Below are 25,318 nucleotides of genomic sequence, written 5' to 3'. Positions count from 1 at the left end.
AATCTTACCAATTGAACAACCTGCTGTAAAGTCCTGGCATGCAAGTGGACACCGTGATTTGTCAACAGTAATGCACAATAGCAGGAGAGAATAATCTTCCAGGAAAGTTGATGCCAGGATGGACTGGCAATTCTGATCTTGATAGCATCTAATATTGCTCAATTGCACTCATAGAACCATGCATGTTCTTACAGAAAGAAAATAATCCCCGTAAATCCGGGAGGGCAATTTTCCACAGCTGTTTGAAAAGTCCATTTCTTTAGAGATTAAAAAAAAACTTCGTGAAATCTATAAAGGCATTGTGATTTTCATAGTTTTCTCACTTCAGTTGCAGAAATACTGTGATGGCATTGAGCCACACAGACTCAAAATGTTTGCAATCTGGTTACAGCAATACAAATCAGACCTTTCCCACTGAGTAAGCAACTGTCTCAGTAATTGCTAGGGTCAGTCTCTGGTTCCTCATTTTTTTGTACATGGTGACTGTTTCCGTTACACATCTTGAGGAACTTCTTGTCCTTTCCTGGCACTCAGTAGTTTATGAAGATGTTGCAGGAGTGCCATTTTCCACTTTTACTAATTAAAAGTGGAATGCATCACCTCCTGGGGCTTTATCATCCATGAGATGTTCACTAGCCTTGTTGAGTCATATTATGGTGGATTCATTATCCAGCTCCTCCATAACAGGCAAGTCTGTAATGGCATTGATGGCTTCCTCAGTAATCTTCTCCATTGCATACAGCTTAATGCAGTTTGAGCACCTACTTTTCAACTGGCTGCTAGTTTCAGTCTTAATCATTCTTGTCCTTTGTCTTCAGAGCAGCTGATTTGGTTGTTCCTGGGCCTATTGCTTTCTTAATTCTTTCATATATTCTTTCAGGCTCCCTGGATTTTGTAATCTTGCAGAATGCTGTTGCAGAATTTAAACAAGTATTCATTGGTGCTGTGCTGAGCAATCTGCTAAGACGTGTTTCTGGTAGCTTTTGAAGAACATATAGGTTTTGTTTGCTGGTGATTCATGAAAGCTAGCCTCTTAATTGTGTTAACTAACATCATTTTAGTCCAGTGAGTCTCTAACCAGTCAGCACTCCTCTGATTTTGTTTCCTGTACAAAGGAGTGCAGAGTTGTATTGTAAGTACAAAATATGTTCTGAAAGGACTTGTAATTGCATGTTTTATTGGATGAATCAATTCAAAATGTGGTTTTTCCAAAATAGCATTGGTACTACATACAATAAACATATTCTGGCAAAAAAAATGCAGAAAACTTAACTACAATATAGCATAATTATGCTTTATTGTAAAACATAATGGGACTTCAATAACATTTATTACTGTAAACTTTGGACTAAAATATACACTCATGTATTTAGGATACATTTCTTTCCTAACACTTGCAATAATAAACCTTCAGAACTGACTGTTAGTTGTTGGGAAAATTCATCATCAGCAATAGGTATGTTAAGAATTTAATGCCATATCTTTACTTCAGAGTTCAGACTGTACAATGCTTTATGGAAAACATGCAATGTTGAAGTTGAAAGATTTTAAAACACATATCATTCTTTCTCTAACTAGTGTTCAAGTAGATTTAAACAACAAGAACAAGAACATACAGAAAGTTTAAGCAGCATAATTTTGGAAAGGAGTGAAAAATATACTTGCTAGATAAATAATTGTTACTTTTAGAGTCACTTGTCTCAGTACATCAATGTTATCTCTACTTCTCTGTGGAATATGCTCTCTTCATCAATGGAGGTGGTGCTTTACTCGTTTCATACATCATTTCTAAGGGTGGGTTACTCAGGCAGCACCAATCAGGAATGCGACCTGTCTGGTTGTAATATTCTTTGGAGACTGAACGACTACCCAAAATGTCCTGCAGAGCACCAAAAATGGCCCCTAAAAATAAGTAAAAGTACCATTTAGATTAAAACAAAATTATCCAACGTGGAGCAAATATTATTCCATGTTATATGTAACAAATATGTTTGATGCTACTGAACAGAGCAGAAGAAAACAATTTGAAAACTATGAATAGTTCACAATTTTTCATGCTGACTGCCAATATACTTACCTACTGTATCATTCAATACAATATTCAAAGATGTAGAAGGTTACGAATGATTTATGCATTAAAAAATGGAGTATTGAATAATAAATAACAAATTATACCACTGCATTTCACAATGTAGAAGGAAGTGTATGGCAGCAATTTATATATAATAACTATTTATAAAGCACTCATAACTAAGTATAGCTTAAATGAATATAATAAAGCAGTTTGATAATTTAACAAAAAGAGATTATTTGCCTAATATCACATGTGGCTGAGTCACACTGTTTTGCGCCCTGGAATGTTTTATTGAATATTCTATAAATGCAAGTTGATATTATTTGGACACTTTTCTCTTGACCAAACTTTTGGCTATGCTTTAATGAGAGGCTTAAGGACAAGTAAGGTAGAGGTGCAGAAAGGTTTCAGTTGCAAATCACAACCGTCTAGGTCCTAACCTTTGACAGCACAAACAATATTGGTAGACTGATCAAAGTATTGCTGCTTAAAAGGCCAGAGTTAGAGGAGTGTAACTGCTTCAAAGAATCAGAGGGCTGGAGAATATTAAGGACAGGGAATGGCAAGGCCATGGAAGAATGTGAAAACAAGGATAAGATTTTCATTTAAAACTTGAAACTTAACTTAAAGGGTGGGGGAGAGTAGGTCATGGTACAAATCAAGTCAGGACATATCCAACCTAAGTGATTACTGCCATTCAGTATCCTGTCAGTCATCAGCAAAATGATGGTAGGTATTATCAACAGTGGTAATCTGCCGATTTTCCATATTGTCAGGTAGATGTCATACATAACTGTACTAGAACTACTTGGCTAGGGACATGGCTTATTCATGAACACCAATCTTCAGGATTATGGACAAAATGTTGTTAGGGGCCATATTATCCAGGGTCTGCAGCTATTTCTTGATATCGTGTGGAGTAAGATGCATTAGCTGAAACCTGGCATCGTAATGCTGGGTCCTCAGGTGGAGTTTGAGATTTACCACACTTTTGTCTTGTAAATGCTTCAACATTGCCTTTTGCACTAATATGCTGAACTTCCTATTATTGAGGGTAGAGGTATTTCTGGAGACTCTTCGCCACTGAGTTGTTTTAATTATCCACTACCGTTTGTAACTGGATGTGGCAGGATTGCAGATCTTAAATCTGCTCTATTGTTTGTGGGATCACTTGTGGTTATTTAACTAATGCTGCTGAGGTTGTTTGACATGCAAGTAGCCCTGTGTTGCAGCCATGGTTGACAGTTCATTTTTAGGTATGCCTGGTTCTACTCTCCTGCACTCCATTAAACCAGGGTTGATCTCCTAGTGTGATGATAATGGCAAAGTGGGGAATAGGTCAGACCATGAAGTTACAGATTCTAATCAAATACAATTCTGACGCTGTTGCTAAAGGACCACAGTGCCTACTGGTCACCCAGTTTTGAGCGGCAACATCTGTTCAAAACTCTCATTTGGCATAGTTGTCATGTCAAATTACACAATGTAGGCTAGCCTCAAACTGAGGTGGGACTCCATCTCAATGGTCACTGCTACCAATACAATCATGGACAAGTGCACCTGCTATAGGTAGACTTATGAGAACAAAGTCACGCAGACATTTTACTTACAGTCAGCTGCATTCCCAGTCTAGTAGCTATGACCTTTGGGACATAGGGATCTTGGTCAGTAGTGGTATTACTGAGCCACTCCTGATGCTAGACATTAAAGCCCTCCACCCAGAGTACATTTTGTGCTCAGTGCTTCCTCCTAGTGGTGCTCAATTATGGAAGAGAATTAAGTACTTAATAGGGGAAGAAGAGAAATGTAGCTGGTGATCAGCATAAGGCTTCCTTGCTGATGTTTGACTTGATGCCATGGGGTCCACTCTCAAGGCAAATTCCTCCCCATTGCACACAATAGTGCCATCACTTCTGGTGATGATGCCAGAGACAGGGTCATTCTCACGGAGTCAGATATCGAGTGTTAGATTGTTGGTTGACTAGTCAATGAGATTTCAGCATAATCCCCAGACGTTAGTCATAAAGACTTTTTACAGTCATCAGGGCTAAACGTACCATTGTTGTTTGCAGTATCTTGGTCAGTGTCAGGCAGTCTGTTCAGTTTCGTTCTTTTAATTTTAAAGTTAGTCATATTTTTATTGAATGATCTAGCTTACTAGGCCAGTTTGGAGATATTCCTGACCAGACTGAAATACTCTATAACAATGACATAGGCCAAGAAGCTGAGATTAGCTTTCTATTTCAGATTTATTAACTGAATTCAAATTCCACTATGGGAATGAAAAACATTCCTCAAGAGTATTGTCTTGGGTATTTGATTACTAGTTTAATGATAACACCACTACACATGGCCTTCAGCCTTATCAACATGCCACCAACTTTCCTTGTCCCTAGTAAGTAAAGAAACATTTATGTGAAGAGTTAAGAGATGGTAAGTTGTTCTCTTTAGGAGAGACCAAACAAAGATTCAAATTTATGAAAAAATCCTTTGGTAGAACAAGCAGGAATAGGTTAGCTTATTTAACAAATAGGCAGCAAACCAAAACTCATAGATTTAACATAGTTAGCAAAATAGAGCTGAAAAGAAAATGTAGTTATATTGCACAGAGGATTAGGATAATCTGGAATATTCTTCCTAATGGTGAAATATTCCATCAGAGCTTTCAAAAGGCAATTGATATTTGAAAAGAATTTGCAAAATTAAAAATAAAATGGTGTGGGATAAGGTTGGAAATCTCTTTGATGCCCATCATGCTTTCGCATGATTTAAAAGAATCCAAAGATATATTATGCTATATCGTTAAACATATTATACACTTTAGTTTATTAGATTTGTAATCCTTGCATTTTTTCCACTCTTTTGGTAACTCTCAGGTTTACAAACTTATAAAATTTTTAATGGAAGTTTTTAAAATCAGGAAGTGTCTGGACACAGAACAGACAGAAATTTCCCACTTATACAAAGAAGAACCACCATAGATTTCAAAAGAGCCAATGTAGATGTGAAAAAAATATTTTCACACAGTGAGTAGTTAGGCTGTGGTGTGCATTGCCTGATTGTGGCAGGCTCAATTGAGGCACTCAGGAGGGATCTTAGATAATTATTTATATAGAATGATAGAGATGTACGTCAGACCCTTCAGTCCAACTCATCCACGCCGACCAGATATCCTAACCTAATCCTAACCCTTTGTCATCACTTGGCCCATATCCCTCTAAACCCTTCCTATTCATATAGATGTCTTTTAAATGTTGTAATTGTACCAGCCTTCACCACTTCCTCTGGCAGCTCATTCCATACATGCACAACCTTTATGTGCAAAGGTTGCCCCATAGGTCTCTTTTAAATTTTTCCCCTCTCACCCTAAACCTATGCCCTCTGTTTTGGACTCAACTCCAGGGAAAAGACCTTGTCTATTTACCCTATCCATGCCCCTCAGCCTCTGAATAGAAATAGAAACAATGTACGAGGAAAAGGCAGGAGATTGGCATTAAGCCAAAATGCTCAGTGTCAGTGATATAAATGATGAGTCAAATGGCCTCCTCTGCATCATAATAATTGTGACATCTATTTATACAACTGAATGTCAATGTAAAATTAGAATAGTCTATCTAAACAATTTCGGAATATAGCATGGGGTAAAACAAAACTCTGTACAAGTCACACCCACATGTATACAAGCCATTTCCATAACAGAGACTTTGCCCCACAAACCAATATTAAGTCAAACCACATTAGGCATTGATACAAGAAATCAGATAGATGCTCTACTGCACACCATTTTCACCCTGGGCACAAGATTATTAGTCCTCAATAATTATCTCTTGATACAATAAAACTATTCATAAACATACATGGCTTAATTAGCCCAGAAATGTTACTGAAGATAGTCTCACCTCCTAACCAAGCTACCGTATTTGGTTTTGCAGGTGGAGTATGAACTTTGAATGTCTTGGCTGCCAACACTTGTTTATATTTTGGTTTCTCCACCAGGTAACGAATTTCAGCCATAATTCGATGTAGAAAGCCAGGTAGCATAGCAGTTCCACCAATGATTACAAGGTTTTCTGCCAGCTGTTTTCTTGTGTCAATAGGGCACTAGCAACAATTTAGAAGAAATATTTTAGTAAAACAGAAGTATCATTATTCTATCCAATAAGACAAGTGATTGATCTACTTCAAACCTGCCAGCACTACTCAAATAACCAGCGATAGGTCAGGAAGTAGTGGACCTTGAATTAAGAAGGCTTTGCCTTCAAAAGCTTTTTCTCCCCCCATTCCTCCCGGTTGCTCATCAAGGAAATACCTTGTTTCTCCTCCGTGAAGCCAACATTGCCACTTCAGGAAAAGAAGTATCAAACCTCTACTTGCTGGTTTGCCACAGTGTTCCACAACATTTTCAATTTCAACTTTCCATCAGAATAACTTACTTTATACAATATTTTCCATGCCCTCAGGAAATCCCAAAATACTTCCCATCAAATTATTTCTAAAGTACAATCACTTATTTTGTAGAAAGTTTTGAGCAGCTCGTCCAACAACAGTAAACAAGAAAAATAAACAATGAATTGCTTTTGGGACAAAGGAAGGGAGGATTATGCTATTAGTTTGGAGAGTCATATCGGGCAAAACACTGGGACAACTCTTTTCTCCTCTACAAATACAGCCCTGGAATTATTGCAACCAGAGAACAGTGCTACCACTGAGCTACACTGCCACTGAAATTATACTTCCATGATAATAGTAGCATTTTAACTCTGGGTCACTTTAGCACATATAATGGCAAATTACGATGCTGTATCAAAGTAGATGCAGTTTTCTAAACTAAACCCAGTAACTTTGTCTCACAGCAATTTCTTACCTGTAAAAGTGAGTCAAGGATTAAAGTGGCGATAGACTTCTCTTCATTATCTTGTTCAAAGAGAATTTCAATTACAGAATCTCTGCAAACAAAAAAAAACCCTTGAATTAAAAATATAACCAAATGCTTGTCTTAGAATGACGCAAGAGACAACTAATTTAATTTGAGTCAATGGTAAGAAAGTAAAATAGTATTACAGCTTAATTTAAATGTGAAAACTTGACAATTGAAGTGGTGCGGTCAATATTCTTAGATTGACTTTACATTAACTGATTCCATAGATAGAGCAGCTTGTTTTATCACGGCTGTTATATTTGGTTGACAAAAGTTTTTTTCTGTGAATATTATTTTGCGGACAAGGTCACTTGCTGTAATTTAAAATCAATCGCTGCTGTTGACATGTTAAAACTTCTTTTAATTTTTTTTTTCAAAATGCAGTTTGCAAACTCAATTTTTTCTAGTTTTCTTTAGATCTATATTTAATATGTTAAAATACCAACTACTTGACAACTAATGTTAATTACATATCATTTTGGGATTAACTGCATTCAGGTGGTTAGGATTGTCAAGTCACCAAGTGTTTACACATTTGAGTTGGTTGGAAGCATTGTTATTGGTGCAGAATATGTACTGCGTATCTCTATAAAGAAATGCTCATGCATAAAAAGACTAAGCTCCAGTGTTCTATCTTGAGTCCTAATAATGGATTCTGGTCAATTGTATATTTTCTGCCCGGAAAGAAAAGGTGTGGTACATTGAGAGGCAGAGAAATCTTGTTTCTATATTCACTTGCTTACTAACTTTTGTAATGCGATTTTAAAAAAAATGCATATGGGCCAAGAGCAACATTGTCAATACCGAAGATGTGCAGGTTAGGTGAATTGACCATGTCAAATTGCCCATAGTGTTAGGTGCATTAGTCGGGGTAAATGTAGAGGAATGGGTCTGGGTGGGTTGCTCTTCAGAGGGTCGGTGTGGACTTGCTGGGCCGAAGGGCCTATTTTCACACTGTAGGGGGATCTAATCTAAACTACCAACACCGGCATTTGTTGTCCAGGCCAAATTGCCCTCAAGAATATAGTGGTGAGTCACTTTCTTAAACTACTGTGGAACATAATCCTTTCTTTCTGTAGTGACTTGATATAATTTAGTGGCTAGCTTGGCCATTTCAGAAGAAACCAACAATCATAACAACATAAAAAATAGGAGCAGGAGTAGGCCACCTGGCCCATCAAGTCTGTTCCACCATTTTTTCCAACCATGTACTCAGCTCCATTTAACAGCATCCTCACCATAACCCTTAATTCTTTTACTGTTCAAAAATCTATCTTCACCTTAAAAACATTCAACGGGGTTACCTCCGCTGCTTCATTAGGCAGGGAATTCTACAGATTCACAATCCTCTGGGTGAAGACGTTCCTCCTCAACTCAGATTCAAAATAAGGGGGGGAGCAGGTTTTAAGACTATATCACCTAGTTCTAGTTTCACTCACCACTGGAAACAATCTACCCGCTTATATCTTATCATATTATTGTGAATCTGGATCATATGTAGGCCACAGCAGGTAAGACTGCTAATTTCCTCCCATGGTTCACTAATGTGTGCAACCTTTCTCTGTTAGTCTCGCATATGGAACCTAAGTTCAGCAACTGAGCTCAAACCATGAACTTAACCCAAGATTTCTCTACCCTTTATGGTTCAGTTTTATATTGGACAAGTTCTTTATTAACAAAGTCACTGAAGAAGCCAGATTTGCTCATTTTTTTAAAATTTCACCATAGTAGCCGACTGACTTATCACTGAGGTCCATTTCCTTCTAAATTTGCTCTCTAACTACAGAACAACCTCGGTTATCCGAATATCAGTTATTTGAATTTCAGATTACTGGAACAAAATCTCAAGGCCCCATAAATGCTTCCTTCATTTATGATCAGATCAGTTATCTGAACAATCAATTATCCGACCAAAGTTCTCCCCGCCTGCCTTGTTTGGATAATCAAGGTTATTCTATATATTCTTTACAAACATACACTAATAACTTCTCAATTGAAAAGCTCAAAATGTCAATTGAAGGGTATCACTTATGGTGTCACCAGGTAACAAATGAATATTTGCCTAATTGTTTCCCAATAACAAATTGGTTGAAATGAAGACTACACTAAACAGGGGTGTTAAAGGTACAAATTCCACTTACCGCTTCATCCAGGAGGAGAAAGTGAGGGCTGCAGATGCTGGAGATCAGAGTTGAAAAGTGTGATGCTGGAAAAGCACAACTAGTCAGGCAGCATCCGAGGAGCAGGAGAATTGATGTTTCCAGCATAAGGTCTTCATCAGGAATGAGGGGGTGGCTCGAGAGGGTTGACAGGTAAATGGAGCTGGGGATGGGGTAGCTGGGAATATGATAGGTAGATGAAGGTGGAAGAGTGACAGTGATAGGTCGGAGAGGTGGGTGGAGCTGATAGGTGGGAAGGAAGATGGACAGGTAAGACAGTTCAAGAGGCCGGTGCTGAGTTGGAAGGTTGGATCTGGTATAGGGTGGAGAGAGGGGAGATGACGAAACTGGTGAAATTGTCATTGGTCCTGTGTGGTTAGAGAGTCTCAGGGCGGAAGATGAGGTGTTCTTGCAGATATTGCCTCGCTAGAGTTTGGCAGTGGAGGTGGCCCAGTACTTACATGTCCTTGGCAGTATGGGAGACGGAGTTAAAAATGTTTGGCCACAGGGCAGTGGGATTGTTTAGTGCATGTCCCAGAGATGTTCTCTAAAACATTCTGCAAGTTGGCACCCTGTTCCCCAATGTAGAGGGAACCACATCGGGAGCAATGGACACAGATGACGTGTGGAAGTACAGGTCAATTTCGGTCAGATGTGGAAGAACTCTTTGGGGCCTTGGACAGAGATGACAGGAAAGGTGTGGACGCAGGTTTTGCACTTCTTGCCGGGGCAGGGGAAGATGCCGGGTATGAAGAGTGGGTTGGTGGGGGCTGTGGACCTAATAAGGAAGTCGTGGAGGGAATGATCTCTCCAACGCAGATAGGGGTAGGGAGGGAAATATATCCTTGGTGTTGTGGTTCTGTTCGCCGAGCTGGGAATTTGTCTTGCAAACGTTTCGTCCCCTGTCTAGGTGACATCCTCAGTGCTTGGGAGCCTCCTGTGAAGCGCTTCTGTGCTGTTTCCTCCGGCATTTATAGTGGCCTGTCTCTGCCGCTTCCGGTTGTAAGTTCGAGCTGTCTGCTGTAGTGGCCGGTATATTGGGTCCAGGTCGATGTGTTTGTTGTTAGAGTCTGTGGATGAGGCTCCCAAGCACTGAGGATGTCACCTAGACAGGGGACGAAACGTTTGCAAGACAAATTCCCAGCTCAGCGAACAGAACCACAACAACGAGCACCCGAGCTACAAATCTTCTCCCAAACTTTGAATATATCCTTGGTGGTGGGGTTTGATTGTAGGTGGCGGATATGGCATACGATGATGTGTTGTATCCAGAGGTTGATGGGATGAAAGGCAAGGACCAGGGGAGTTATCTCCTTGTTGCGATTGGAGGGGTGACGTTCAGATAAAAGGAGCAGCCGTGGACACCTGCATGGGCCCCAGCAAAGCCTGCCTCTTTGTCGGGTACGTGGAACACTCCATCTTCTGCAGTTGCACTGGCATTATTCCCTACTGTTTCCTCCACTACATCGATGACTGTATCAGCACCACCTTGTGCTCCCATAAGGATGTTGAACAATTCATCAACTTCACGAACACCTTCCACCCTGACCTTAAGTTCAACTGGACCATCTCAGACACCTCCCTCCCCTTCCTGGACCTCTCCAAATCCATTTCCATCGACCGACTCAACAGGGACATCTACTTCAAACCCACAGCTACCTGGACTACACCTCTTCCTACCATGCCTCCTGTAGAAACACTATCCCTTACTCCCAATTCTGTGCTGCATCTGTTCCTAGGAGGATCAATTCTGCCATAGAACATCTCAGATGGCCTCCTTCTTCAAGCACCACAATGTCTCCCCTCCCACATGGTTGACGTTTTTTCCAGCGCATCTCCTCCACTTCCCACACCTCTACCTCCAATCGCAACAAGACAGAATGCCCCCCCAAGGTCTTCACCTCCGGATACAACGCATCATCCTCTGCCATTTCTACCACCTACAAGCAGACCAGGGGTATATTTCCCTCCCCACCCCTATCTACGTTCTGCAGAGACCATTCCATCAGTGACTCCCTGGTTAGGTCCACACACCAACCACTCTCAGCACCTTCCCCTACTCCGGCAAGAAGCGCAAATCCGTGCGCACACCTCCCGTTCACTTACGTCTAAGGCCCCAATGGAATCTTCCACATCTGACAGATTTACCTGTACTTCCACACGTCATCTACTGTGTCTGTTGCTCCCAATGTTCCTCTACATTGGGGAACAGGATGCCAACTTGTGGAACGTTTCAGAGAACATCTCTGGGACACACGCACTCAACCACCCCACGGCCCTGTGACCGAACACTTCAAACCACCTCACCCAACTTGGCCAAGGCTGTGCGAGTCTTGGGCCTCCTCCATTCCCAAACTCTAGCCACATGACCCCAGAAGAATGCCTCATCTTCCACCCTGGGACCCTCCAACCAAACGGGGTCAATGTCGATTTCACCAGTTTCATCATGTCCTCTCCCCCCACCCTATTCCAGATCCAACCTTCTAACTTGGCACTGCTTTCTTGAACTGTCTTACTTGTCCATTTTCCTTCCCACCTATCCACTCCGCCCTCCTCTCTGACCTATCACCATCAGCCCCCACCTTCATCTACCGATCGAATTCCTGCTAACCCCTCCCCCATCCGCATTTTATCTCTCAGCCTCTTTGGCCACTCACTCATTCCTGATGAAGAGCTCATGCATGAAATTTTGACTCTCCTGCTCCACGGATTCTGCCTTACCAGCACCACACCTTTTGACTCTACCCCTTCATCATTGTAGCCCATCCCTTTCATCACAACCCAGGTATTATACAGTTTACTTTACATTATTTGTACCAGTAATCCAACCTGATTGATCCGCTGACATGTAAAATTCTCTCTCCATCCAGAGGATATGCCACATCTGGGGGTTGTTGAGGCCGCTACAAGTAAATATAGAATACCAATTACTGCCATGCATTGATTTTTAAGTTCAATTAGTCAATCATATTTGCCAGCTGACCTCAGCTTTTCCATCAATGTTAAACTTGGCAGCTTGAATTTTCAGTCCTCTTTGCAGATCACTCACAAAGCAAGTACGAACTGAAAAACACAAATGTTTTTAGGAAATTCAATCCTTCTAAAAATATGAATACACAGATTTCAAATCAAATGTATGCTTATTTAGACCAGTTTAATATTGATAACGTTTCTTCTGCTTCATCCTAATTTTCACTGAGCATCTCACTTTCATATACCTTGTGCACATCCTTTTCTTAAATCGAGTTTTATATCAAAGTAGTGCCAAGTTATTTTAAACTTTAAAAATAAATACAAAGCATATTAATCCTAGTGATGAGATTATGAACAGATATAAGCTGCACATGCAACTTTACATCCTCTCAAAAATGAACAGATTAACCCATAAAAAGTTACATCAGAAACATTAATCTACTTTATCATTTCAGATCATGAATCTTTGCATATTATGACATCTTTGTTCTTATTTTATATTTAGAACGTTTGTAGTTTTAATTTGATAGACAATTATATTTACTATATAAGTCTTCCAACTAGCAATTACAGAACCATCTAGGATAGCTCTTACCTTTAATATCCTCAAGAGTTTCTTCTGGAATTGAACCTATTTAAATGGATTGGGAAACAACATTAAGTCCAAAGTTCCACAGCATTATATTTAAAATGTAAATACTGGATGTCAGTTAAGTTATACTAAATAACTTTATTAAATGAATACATTTAAAAATCTACATAAACCAAACTTATTGTTATTTATGCTCAACTAATTTGCATACATCACAGAGTGCAGTACAAAAAAAATCTGAGGATGCAAAGCATTTTGAAACCAGACTGTTACATATGATTTTTTAAAAATAGATAAATCATTGCTAAAGTGCCACAGAATAATTGTAAATATGCAATATATTTTTATTTAAAAAAAAAAATCGGTATTTCAATCCTTACTCATCACAGACGCTAAGCTTTCTCCAGTTTTGGTCCCAGTGTCCACAGTGCATTCTTCTAATAACCGTGATTGCAACTCCCTTCAGTAATAAAATAACATTTTGTATTTTTTCAACTTCAATCTTTAAATGTGTTGAATATGTATTGATATTTTTACATGCAGATATTACATATTTTAAATCCTTACAAATGGATTGATTTTCCTCCCAAAGGAAGTGCTTGCCAGGCATTCAAAATAGGAATTCCTTCATATATCTGTGAAAGTTAAGCTAAGGTCAAAGCAAAAAGCAATATCACATATACAGACCTGCGAATGGCCAACACCTATTTTGTCAAGTTGAAATAGATGCCATGCTTGCACATGTTCAGTCTACAAAGAACAGGGCCCTATATATTAATCTGTGTAGCTTCCAGAACAAACTACCAAGCCCAAATGACAACCCAAAATTCTAGTTCAGCATAATTTTTCAAACAGAAAATACAGGGAGGATATTTTTGGATACTATGAGAATATTAACAGATAAAATTCCCAACAGCAGCCTATTTCACCCACACCTTTGACAAGGTTGTGTAAAGACATGCTTGCCCCTTTTTACTGCCAATTATGATGATTGAGCCAATACATTTTGGGAGAAAAGGAGACTTTAAAAATGAATTTTAGTTCTCAAAATTAATGCATAAGGCCACATTTCTAAGGTAATTCTGGCCTCCCGAATAAGATTAAGGAGATTTCTTTCACCATAGTGTTGAAGCAAACATTACAGAACAAACTATTTACATCATAAATCACAAATGCACAAGTGGTTCACTTCTAATAACCATCTTCCATTGACCCATTATTTCTCATTTGTATTGAATTTTCTTTTATTTTGACATAATTTTACCTAAATTTATTTACTTTCCTACTAGAATATTGTTCTTAAAAACATTCTACTAAACAAATGACAAGTACAATTGTGTTCATTATCAAAAGCTGAAGGGCAAAGATTATACTGCAGATGCAGTCCAGACATATAAAACTCATTACAACAGAAAAGGCAGCCAATGAATGAGCAATTTTAGCCATGGTCAACAGAGGCTAGAAACACAGTCCATAAATAAACACATCTGTATGAGGGGAAATGTACAAATCCATTTTGTGCAAATGGATTCATTAAGTCCAGGAAGAAGGAAATTAGAAATCATTAGAGGAGGATCTTCCTTTGTGAAACGTCATCACAATGCCATTAAGTTGTCAATAAGTTTGATTTCCAATACAACCATGTTTCTATTTATTTGCAATATCAAACACTACACTGTCGATGATTAAAACTAGGTAAGTTTTAATTATCAGCTACTATTTCATCTGTTATCCAAACACATTTTCAAAAGGATACAGGCAGTGCTAGAGCTTCTGTATATCCACAATCTAATACCACTGCAGAATTAATACCAAGAGTCAGGAGAGACATGAGATGGCTTGGAGCAAAGAGCACTGAAGGAACCTACAAAAACAAGTAGAAGATCACATTTTTCTGATTTTAGATCATCTCCCATATTCAATTTCTATGGAAAACCCAAATGTAATACATTAAAGTATCAATTTCCCCATTCTACAGACAATAGTCTTTCCTCTGCTTCCCATTCTATCAGTGTGGTACTCCACCTAGTGGAGTAACAAATACCTAACAAACCCAGTCATTTCTGCTATTAAAAATGCAATAATAAGGTAATGTAATATTAATATTTCTCATTATTTTCACTATATCAATAGTAAGTATTATATTACAATGGTGTCTATATTAACTTTACTCCTGTATCACCCATTGAGCATACACTTCTCCAATTGAGAAGGTAAATGTTCTGTTACTGGTCATTTCTCAAATACTGCTAAACTCTTACTGCTAAAAAGTGCACCAAAGCTCTCTGGGTCCGTATCATGAAAATGGGCAACTTTTTAGTTACATATCTGTTCTGGGCAAGTTACAAAATCCAATTTTTTTGAACTTCTTCAGAAATCACAAAAGACCGGTAATGGATTTATACAGGCAGCCAATAGCATCTAAACTCATTTCCAATTAGAATGCACTCAGGCTAATTCAACTTTTTTTATTCTCCTCCAGCTAAATCATTCCATACCTCAAAGTGCTTAAAGAACACTCTGGTGAGTGTTTCTCTGAAGTGCGATGGGCATAGAATAGATTCAATAATGACAACTCGACGATCCCTTGGGTTTACCAATAAGTGTCTGTTGAGAAAGGGGGAAAATGTAGACTGATTAAAGAGAAATAAAACTACTTGCAGTTTAGACAGAGAAACCAAAACAAATAATTTACCCGACTAGAGCTCACTCTGGTATTAGAAAAAGGAGCAATAAGCATGTAATTCATAGTTAAGGTCAATCATATTCTGCTTAGAAGTAAATGAAAATTGTATTTTTTAAAAATCTACTTTTTCCCCCTCCAGAGAAGATGAAATAGTTGACTGACATCAGTAAAGTTATGTGAATTAAACCCACTGTTTCTCACACAGGAAGTGTGATAACTCATTCTAAAGAATGAGGGAGATTTTTTGTACCTGAATTTCCCTGTAACTTCAACATATAAGCTAAAAAACAAATCAGAAGAAATAGCTTTTTTGTACTGTTTCTCTGAGGATTTTGCCAATCTCCAATGATGCATAGCATGAGATATTCAATTTCTGCCTTTCACCTTGGAAATTTTAACCTAGTAATGTTTCAAAGAAAGATCAAATATATTCTTGCAGATGTTCCAGCAGCTATATAATTAGTAGAATTGTGTAATGATTTGGAAAAGGTCTGCTCTCCTTGCTGCATGAATAAATTTTTTTAGAAGAAACAAAGCAACTGAAAAATATAAATGGAAATTCTACATTCTAAATCTCAACTTGTTTTGCATGTAAAACACAACAAACTTTATTTTAAATCAGTACTTTATGAACAGGCACTGTCGATAAACTGGCAAAAATAATACAACTGAAATACCACAGGTTCACTGTATTATCACGATCTCCGTGATGTCTGAGTAGTCAATTGAGGGTGCGAGTGAGAAGCTTCTCTGCCAGTAAGTTTTATTCAAGGCAAAGTTGCATTGCTAAGTGATTTATGCTGTAAGTAAAGTACAACAGTGATGTGTGTACTTGCTGCAGTATGTTTCTATTACTTTGTGTATTTTTACATTGATTAAGTGGACCTGTTGACCAACTGGAATATTTGATTAGTGGTACTGGAAGAGCACAGCAGTTCAGGCAGCAGATTTCGCTGCTCGTTGGATGCTGCCTGAACTGCTGTGCTCTTCCAGCACCACTAATCCAGTATTTGGTTTTCAGCATCTGCAGTTATTGTTTTTACCAACTGGAATATTTGATCAGCCAGCACACTCCTGGTCCCTTAGGTGCCAGTTAATAAAAAGTTTGCTGTATTATTAAAATATCAAATTACAGTATTTGTAAATTAATCTTTAAATTTACAATACCTGAAATAAAGCATGTGAATGAACTCCTTCAAATAACCATAAAGCTCTTCAGTATTGATGTTAAACTGAACTACTTTGGAAGCCTGAAAAGCAAGCAAAAACATTACCAACCTTTAAAAATGTGAATTTGGAAGTTTACAATTTACAAATCACTCCCGGAATATCGATAGCGATGGACACTGATAGAATTAGTATGTCTATGCAGAAGCAATTTCCCAAACAATTCTTGCATATTATTGTTACTTTTATAGCTGAAAAGCATTCCTATTTGACTCACTGTTAGTCATGAGTAAAAAACTACAACAATTGTAATTTATCTAGTATTTATGAAAAACAGTTTAAGGTTGCATCGAACCCTAGGCACTATCAGCACATTGTTATCCATATTAAGCAATATGGCTTCCATATCGTAAGTATTCAAATAATTCTGACAAAGTTGAAAGATCAAACTTTAATCAAAGCTGGCAAGAAAGCAGAAAAATCCATGGCTACAGCACAACTAAAGATAAGCAGCATCACAATATACATCTAGTCAATGTCAAAAAATCTGGAAAACATTATTCAATTTCCCTTCCCTACAATAAACAAATTTACCAGTCCACAACCATCTAGCAGAAGGATTTATCCCTCAAAATCCTCTTGCATTCCCCAAAAATAGGGAGGTTGAAGTCCCTATCTTCCTGCTTTCCAATATGCAAATTGAACCCTTCTCTCCTATCTCCCCATCGAACAAACCACTGCATCATCACTTCACAAAAGCCACTTGTATTTCCATTCCAACCTATCCAATGGTTGCCAATTTTTCCCATCAAATAGTTATAGATCCTCTACAATTCCAATTAATGTTTCTATTGTATAGTAACTCCTCCCCTGAAATTCATGTCCAATGAATTTCCCAAAAAAAGTCACTTATTTCATTCATCATTTCCTTGCCTCTGCTCATCCTCTCCTGAGATCAGTTCTTTAAGCCCTACTCCCTTATCATACTTGATTGGAAAGTCCTCAAATACTCATGTGCTGCAGAAGACTATTGTTGTTCCTTCCTATAATTCTAAGTGTTTTAAAGACCCTACATAATTTTCAGACATTTTGGTGGGCACAGAATGTAACTTTCGCAACCTGAGCAATTCTGCTGAATGGAAACACTAAACTCTATTCCCAAGCCACTGAACGAATCCCTCGCCCAGGCAATCAACTGAAATTAAACCAGCCTAATTTCAACCAAAGATGTTGCATTTGACCCAGAGATGAGCTTCAACTTCATATTCGGGCCACCAGTAGACCATCTATTTCCACTCCATAATTTTACCAGACTTCACCCCATTTCCACTTGTCTACTATTACAATTTGTATTCATGCTTTCATCAACTATCGACTTTGTTATTCCATTGCAATCCTGCTTGATTGCCCACATTCGACGCTAAGTAAACTCAGATCATCCAAACTTCTGCTGCCCATATCTTATCTAGCACCAAGTCCTGTTTATCTATCAGCCATGTGCTGCTGACCTGTCCTGGTTCCCAGGCAAGTAATGTCAGTTTGGATTATGTAACTGCCTTGTAAATAAATTAGTGTAAAGTGCTTTTGCTGCCTTGTGGCCTTTCCAATAATACTGCCATTCTGAGAACAAATTTCATCACATTAAAAAGTACATTAAAAATATCAAAGAGCAACATAATATTTATGTAAGATTTAAAAAGTGGTGAAGGATTTGTGCAGTTTTGGGAATCTTAAGATTAGTCATTTAAGAGTGTCATAGCTATACTAACTAAGTTTTAGGGCATATTACTAACTGCACTGCAACATAATGGGAGAACTGGATTACCAAGCAGAAAATATTTTGATGTTTAAAAGATCACAAGCAGGACAATCTGCTTCTCAAAAGTAGTAATTGTTTAAAATTCATAAAATATCTAATAGTCTTGACAAACCACTTGAACATTTTTAATTGCAGCCACTTTATACCAGTGTGTTTTTGCAGCATCAAGCATGAAATGAGATCAGACAACATTCTGGAAAAGTCCCAGTCGTGGTCCCAAGAAAAGTCGGATTACACTTTGAATTGAAAACAGCTTTGCAATTATGTCAGAATTCCATTATAAATAACTGCTTTTCTGCATTGGGCTTAAGACATAAGTATTGTATTAAAATAACACCATGTTGCATTTCAAAGTTCATCTTGGAGCACTGTACACAAAATGCTTCAAAATGAGGGACCTGGACACAGTAGATGGGGAAAACTGTTCCAGAGAGAAGGATCGAAAACAAGAGTATGCCCAAGGAAAAAACTGTTCAGGAATGCTTCAGTCTGGTGGAGACTATTTTGATCTTGGCAGTCAAAGGGAATTGGATTATCTGAAATGGAAGATTGTGCAGGGCTACACTGAGAACTTGGGAATAGCTGTCAGTGAATTATTCCTTCAGAAAGCCACAGAGAACAGGCTGAGTGGCCTTCAACTGTGTTATAATCATTCAATGGTTCCCTCAATTACGTTTTACAGCGTAGATAAACAAAGCTTACCTGTGCTAGACCTGCCTTCTTAATTTCACTAGGGATTATACATCTTGGTCCAGTTTCTCCGGCAAAACCACACCTAGAAGATAACAGAAATCTTAATGTAAGAAGCATAAATACAGATTCTATTCTCCTAGTACAGTTGTTTCAATAGTTATGATTCTATCTTCCACAACTGTACTGGTAGATGCTTTTTCTCCCTCAACAGAGGATACCCCCTCATTGTGGTCAACAGAGCCCTTGACCATTCACACCCAGTTTCTTACTCTTCTGCTGTTACGACCTCCCCCTCAGAAGCATGAAAGAGAGGCCCTTAGCTACATTTACCCCATCAGGTACATATTCAACAGATTATCTTCCAAATATAGACTGTGTGGTAACTTTGCAGAACACTTCTATTCAGTCTGCAAGCATGACCCCTATGCATCCAATAGCCCGTCATTTTGATTCTCGATCTTGCGTTCATGCTGACATTTTTGTACTCCACCTCCTGCACTGCTCTAGTGAGACTCACCACAAGCCAGAAGCACAGTATCTCATCTTTTGATTCGGAATTTTACAGGCTTCCAGATTCAACCTTGAGTTCAATGAATATAGAAAATGAATCTGTATTTGGTTTCCTGTCCTGCTTCATTTTTCAGTCAGCAGAACATCTGTTGTAGCAAATCTTACGTTTATTTATTTGCTTGCTCCATCAATCAGCACAAACCAAGGAATGAATTAGGGATCTTTTTGGTCTGTATAGACAGCTACTCATTGAATGAAACTACTCAGCAATCGGAGCAGTAAAAACATGTTCCTTAAATAGAATTATAGAATTTTTATATTAAAAAGGAGGCCAGTTGACACAGCATGTGTATACCGGCTCCCAAAAGAGCTACCCAGCTAGTCCCATTCTCCAGTCCTATTTCCATAGCCCTCTAAATTTATCACTTTCAAATATATATCCAAAACTCTTTGAAACTTCATAAGGAATTTGCCCTTACCATAATCCCAAGCAGGGTATTCCAAATCCTAACAACTTTCCAGTAAACACATTTCTCATCTCACTCCTATCATTGTAGCAGCTACCGCTTAAATTATTTATTAATTTATTTTTACTAAATATATTTTATATCCATTGCTTTCTCCAACACAAGCCTAACAACAGGCTACTGTAAAGGTTTGTATGTAGTCATGACAGTCCAGTAGTAAATTGGTTCCAGCACATCATTTAAATAAAACTTATAAAAGATTATTTGAATAGTTCACAACTTTATTATATATCAAATACTTTGGAAAACACCACACAATAAAGAAGAAATAGTCAGGTCTAAACGGAATAAGTTGAGTAACTGCACACATCAGGTTGTGAATTGAGTAAAGTCATTAATCATTAACGGCATTGAATGGAACAGATTATTGACAAGCTATTGCCTCAGCCCCTGTGCCAAATTAAAACATATTTTTAGAAAGCTAGACTTTTGAGCTAGAAGAGACAGTTTCACCAGAAATGCTTCAACCTTGCCACACACATACTAAATATAGTGCCTCACTGAAATACTGCGCCACTATTTTGTCCAGGATATTACATTGTTACATTGCTAGATTTTAATTAAATTCAAACTGTGTTTCATGTTGGTAACCAAGTAGTAATTATTTCCCATCACTCACGTTGCAATATAAAGCACTTAGCTTAGGTGGTGAAATACATGTCTAGTGGCAATTTTAAACAATGCAATAAAAAAGATTTATCATGTTTCACATTTTAAAGATTTCACAAAATCAAAGAAATGTTGGCAATTACTTTCTTTTCATACTGCTGAAATATGTTTAGATAGTTAGGTTTTTCTAACAATTTACCTCTCTTTACATGCAAGAATTTGATCAATTAAGAGGTAAGAGGTCTATCCTATTCAGGTAACATCACTAACTAATTAAAACAAAATTTGAAAGAAAACAACACTAATCAGACAGAATTTTGATTTATTGATAAAGATTCCAGTTATTTTAGTGCCCATTTATAGCACAAGACGTTTGCTCCCTTTCCAGGTACACATGCACAAGACCAAAAGAGAGGCAGGATTCCAACTATCTAAAATTGGAGTATGTTAGAATAACTATAAAGTTATTTTCTCATCCAATGATCTTAATTTTCAAGAGGAAATGTAAGAGAAAGCCAAGCAGGTGATGCATCAATATTATTTGTCAGGTAGCTGACTACAAAATTTGAGTAGTGAAAACTATCTGTTTTAATTTGAACTTCAAAGAGGTATGTAATATCTTTGACACTGATCTACAACTATTCTACAGTAGCTATTCTCCATGCCAGAAAATTAATTGGCTAGAGTGGAAATGCACTATAATGTACATTTATGTTGTATCCATAACCCAAAGTGATTCACAGAAGGATCAGTCAGAAAAACTACTAGTTTAATATTATTTGTTTCATAATAGGTTTGAGAATTAAATAATATTTAAAATATTCTGTTTTGATTTTTTTAAGATCTAATGTATATTTTAGCTTTTGTTACACTGTCTGTACCTGAACTTCCATCATCTGAAACGTTAGGAAGGTAACATATTTTTGTAAATTCTGGAAAATAATACAATACATCATTCATAGGCTCATTGCAGTAGTCATCCTTAGAATGAATACAGATCTAGATGAAAGTTGCAATTCGTACACCTTGTGGGAACTTCAGGATGCTTCATGTGTCTTGGGGATCATGTCTGTAGAAAATGTCTCCAGCTGCTTTGGCTCAGGCTCAGAATTTGACTATGAGCATCAGGAAAGCTGAGTGTCTCTGTTATACCTGATCCTTTGGCAGCTCATTCCAGACACGCAGCACCCTTTGTGTGAAAAATGTTCCCCTTAGGTCCCTTTTAAATTTTCCCCCCCCCTCACCGCCAGGGAAAAGACCTTGTTTATTTACCCTACCATGCCCCTCATGATTTTATAAACCTCTATAAAAGGTCACCTCTCAGCCTCTGACGCTCCAGGGAATACAGCCCCAGCCTATTCAACCTCTCCTTATAATTCAAACCCTCCAACTCTGGCAACATCCTTGTAGATCTTTTCTGAACCCTTTCAAGTTTCACAACACCCTTCCTCGAGGGAGGCCAGAATTACGCATAATATTCCAAAACTGGCCTAACCAATGTCCTGTACAGCTGCAACATGAGCTCCCAACTCCTATACTTGATGTTTTGACCAATAAAGAAAAGCATAACAAAAGCCTTCTTCACTATCTTATCTACCTGCAACTCCACTTTCAAGAAACTAAGAACCTACACTCCAAGGTCTCTGTTCAGCAACACTCCCCAGGACCTTACCATTAAATGTCTAAGTCCTGCCCTGATTTGCCTTTCCAAACTTCAGCAACTCACACATATCTATATTAAACTGCATCTGCCACTCCTCAGCCCTTTGGCCCATCTGATCAAGATCCCATTGTGCTGAGGTAACCTTCTTCACTGTCCATTACACCTTCAATCTTGATGTCAACTGCAAACCTACTATGTCTCCTATGTTCGTAAAAGATCATGGAGAACAATTTCAAAACTTGCCAATGAAAGCTAACTTGGGAGTGGTAATTAGTGAGGATACAAATCAAATGCAAATAAATGTAGATTAGTAGGATGGACAGACAAGTGGCAGATAGATGAAAACAGAAAATACTGGATGTGCCCAGCAAGCCAAGTTATTGGACCAAATTTATAATGATAATATTTTTGGATTCAAGCCCACATTCCCAATAATCCCTAATTCTGACTGGCTCAGGTTGGTGGTTAGGGTTGGGAACCTACATCTTGCACTCCTGACCTGGCTGGTTTAATTGCAGATGTGAGCATCGCCCAGTACTCTGCAACTTTTGTGGAATGGTGAGCTTCTCCAAGATACATGGTCAACAGCCCCTCAGAAGAGATGAATCATAATCTGATGAAGGAACCTTTTGAGAGATAACTTCAAAGAGTTGTACCCATGCCCATTTGTGTCATCCCATTTCACTCTTCACAACCTCCACCCATTCCAATGGCCCCTTTAGCCCCAATCACCAATGGTCCTGATAACCTCTATCTTCATTCATCCAGTACACACTATGATACAGAACTAATTAACCTTATTATAACAATAGCATGCGCAAAACCACTTTGGGAAAAAAAACTTTTTAAACAAACATTCCTAAAACCCAAAAGTGTCAAACAATTAAAGCATGAATATAAGAAGCTTCAATCACTTGACACTTTGTAATTCTGCCCAAATGGAGACTACAAGAGATCACAGAAAATAAATAAATTGTAATGGCACAAACTGAGCAAAATCAACACTTATCTGCATCCGTGTAAGTAAATTTTGTCATTATACAAGTATGCCTAGGTGATCAATCGAGCATATAAAATTGTTGATCATCCAGACATAAAACACGAGTGTTGAGTAGCATACGTGCCCATATTGTCACAAAGCTGGTCCCTTTTTTCCTCAAAGCTGTACCTTTTCTCAAGGATATTGTATCCTTGATTTTTTTCAGAGGGGTCATAAAACTCTCCTGGCTCTGAGGGGGCTAGTTTGGTGCAGAGATGAAAAATGGATTTTGAGAGGCCTTTTGTTTATATGTAAACAGATGAGACTCATGCCAAAGTGGTCATGTTTTAGAAGTGACCTGTATAATGAAAGGGGAGTGATCAGCTCTCTAGCTGAGAAGTTCAGTCCAGAACTAGTTAGAAGTTCAGCTGTGTGTTAACAGGCTGCAAGAACTCTCTCTCTCTCCTGCCCTAACTTCAACCTGTAAGCATTTGTTCCTTTTTACTGTCTTTTTAAGGAGTTTGCTTATTTGGGACTGTTGTGTATATTCATAACAGCATAATTAAATCTAGTCTGTTGGGGTTCTTTATTCTGTTCTTTCTGTTTTATTGTGTGATTTTGTGAATAATTTTTTTGTCTGTTTTAAAACCTGGTAGTCAACCCAGCTAACTTACTCCAGGTAATTTTCACTGTATACTTACCTAAACAAATGCAAAGTTATGGTCTGGACTGCCTGCTTAAGAACATTAGTCCATAACAACATACATAATAGCAGCATCAGCCACCAAAGAAAAACTTAAGAAAATTTACTAACCACAATATGTCCTTAACAAGTTTGCACTGGCCTTATTTAATTAGCATATATTTGTCCAAAAGACTATTAATTTTGTCTTGAATTATTAGTTCTGGAAACGTTCCCACAGTGGAACGGACTTGGCTGCAGTTGTCTTTATACAATCTTTCAACAAGCGTACAAGATTTGCAATTCTACCAGCTTCTGGCATTAGCAAGTCTAATGAAGGTTATGATAAAGAAAAGCCCCAAAGAACTGCAGATACTGGAAATATGAAACAAAAGCAAAATTACTAGAGAAACTCAGTGGGTCGAGCAGCATCTGTTGAAAGAAAGCAGCGTTAACGTTTCAGGTGCATTGACCCTGCACAACATCTGCTTACAACCAATGTCTCTTTACTTGCCACTTTAATTTTCTTAATTATCTTTGGATATACTGTATCTCAAATACTCCTGGTAGCTCATCAAATTTAAGTGCAACCTACTTAATAGCTCCCCATCAACCTTCAACAATTTGGACTAACTCCTACTGACACTATGACCGAAGCAATATCTGCTTCCTTGGTAAAGGCAGATTCACATCGGATTTAGCAAATGTTTTATGTACCACCGAACTTGCAGGCGCCTTTTAATTGTAATTAAACAGACTTCTGTTTTCCCAACACAGAAACAGGTCTAACCGAAAGAACTGTGGATGTTGTAAATCAGAAACAAGAGCAGATATTGCTGAAAAAGCTCAGTATCTGTGGAGAGAAAACAGAGTTAGCATTTCGAGTCAAGCGACCCTTCTTCAGGATGAAACTAGCTAACTCTGGATTTCTCTGCTCAGATGCTGCCAGACCGACTGAGCTTTTCCAGCAATTTCTGTTTTTGTTACAGATACAGGTCCAGGGCCCAAGTGTTGCCTGGCTGTTTACGTTCCACACGAAACTCCTTCCACCCCAACCCATCTAATTCCATTATTACGACCTCCCGTTGCTTTCTCGAACTCACTTGGTGTACGCAGCTCCCAGATCAATGACAACCGCCGTCTTCTCGCCACCAGTGCCCAATCCTTCAAACAGCGGCATCTCGCTCGCTCTCCAACCGACAGTTCCCAAGACCCTGAAACCAGCACGTCATCCACTGACATCATCAGCTTTGCAACCCGCCTTTCC

The 25,318-nt window shown here is 38.3% G+C and overlaps 1 protein-coding gene across 1 annotated transcript; it reads right to left on the bottom strand.

Annotated features, from left to right (window-relative positions):
• Positions 1-1,280: 1,280 nt before the first annotated feature.
• actr10 (actin related protein 10) lies at positions 1,281-25,318 on the bottom strand. Its single transcript, XM_072568815.1, has 13 exons — positions 25,155-25,318; positions 19,091-19,163; positions 16,570-16,652; positions 15,215-15,323; positions 14,473-14,580; positions 13,284-13,351; positions 13,097-13,176; positions 12,720-12,755; positions 12,135-12,214; positions 11,981-12,054; positions 6,939-7,020; positions 5,974-6,175; positions 1,281-1,902 (listed from the first exon to the last, which is right to left on the bottom strand). The coding sequence occupies exons 1-13, from the start codon at positions 25,229-25,231 to the stop codon at positions 1,721-1,723; spliced, it is 1,254 nt and encodes a 417-aa protein (XP_072424916.1). The 5' UTR covers positions 25,232-25,318; the 3' UTR covers positions 1,281-1,720.

Source organism: Chiloscyllium punctatum, chromosome 4 (assembly GCF_047496795.1).
Source record: "Chiloscyllium punctatum isolate Juve2018m chromosome 4, sChiPun1.3, whole genome shotgun sequence".
NCBI classification, from domain to species: Eukaryota; Metazoa; Chordata; class Chondrichthyes; order Orectolobiformes; family Hemiscylliidae; genus Chiloscyllium; species Chiloscyllium punctatum.
This window is presented reverse-complemented; position numbering and strand designations above follow the sequence as displayed.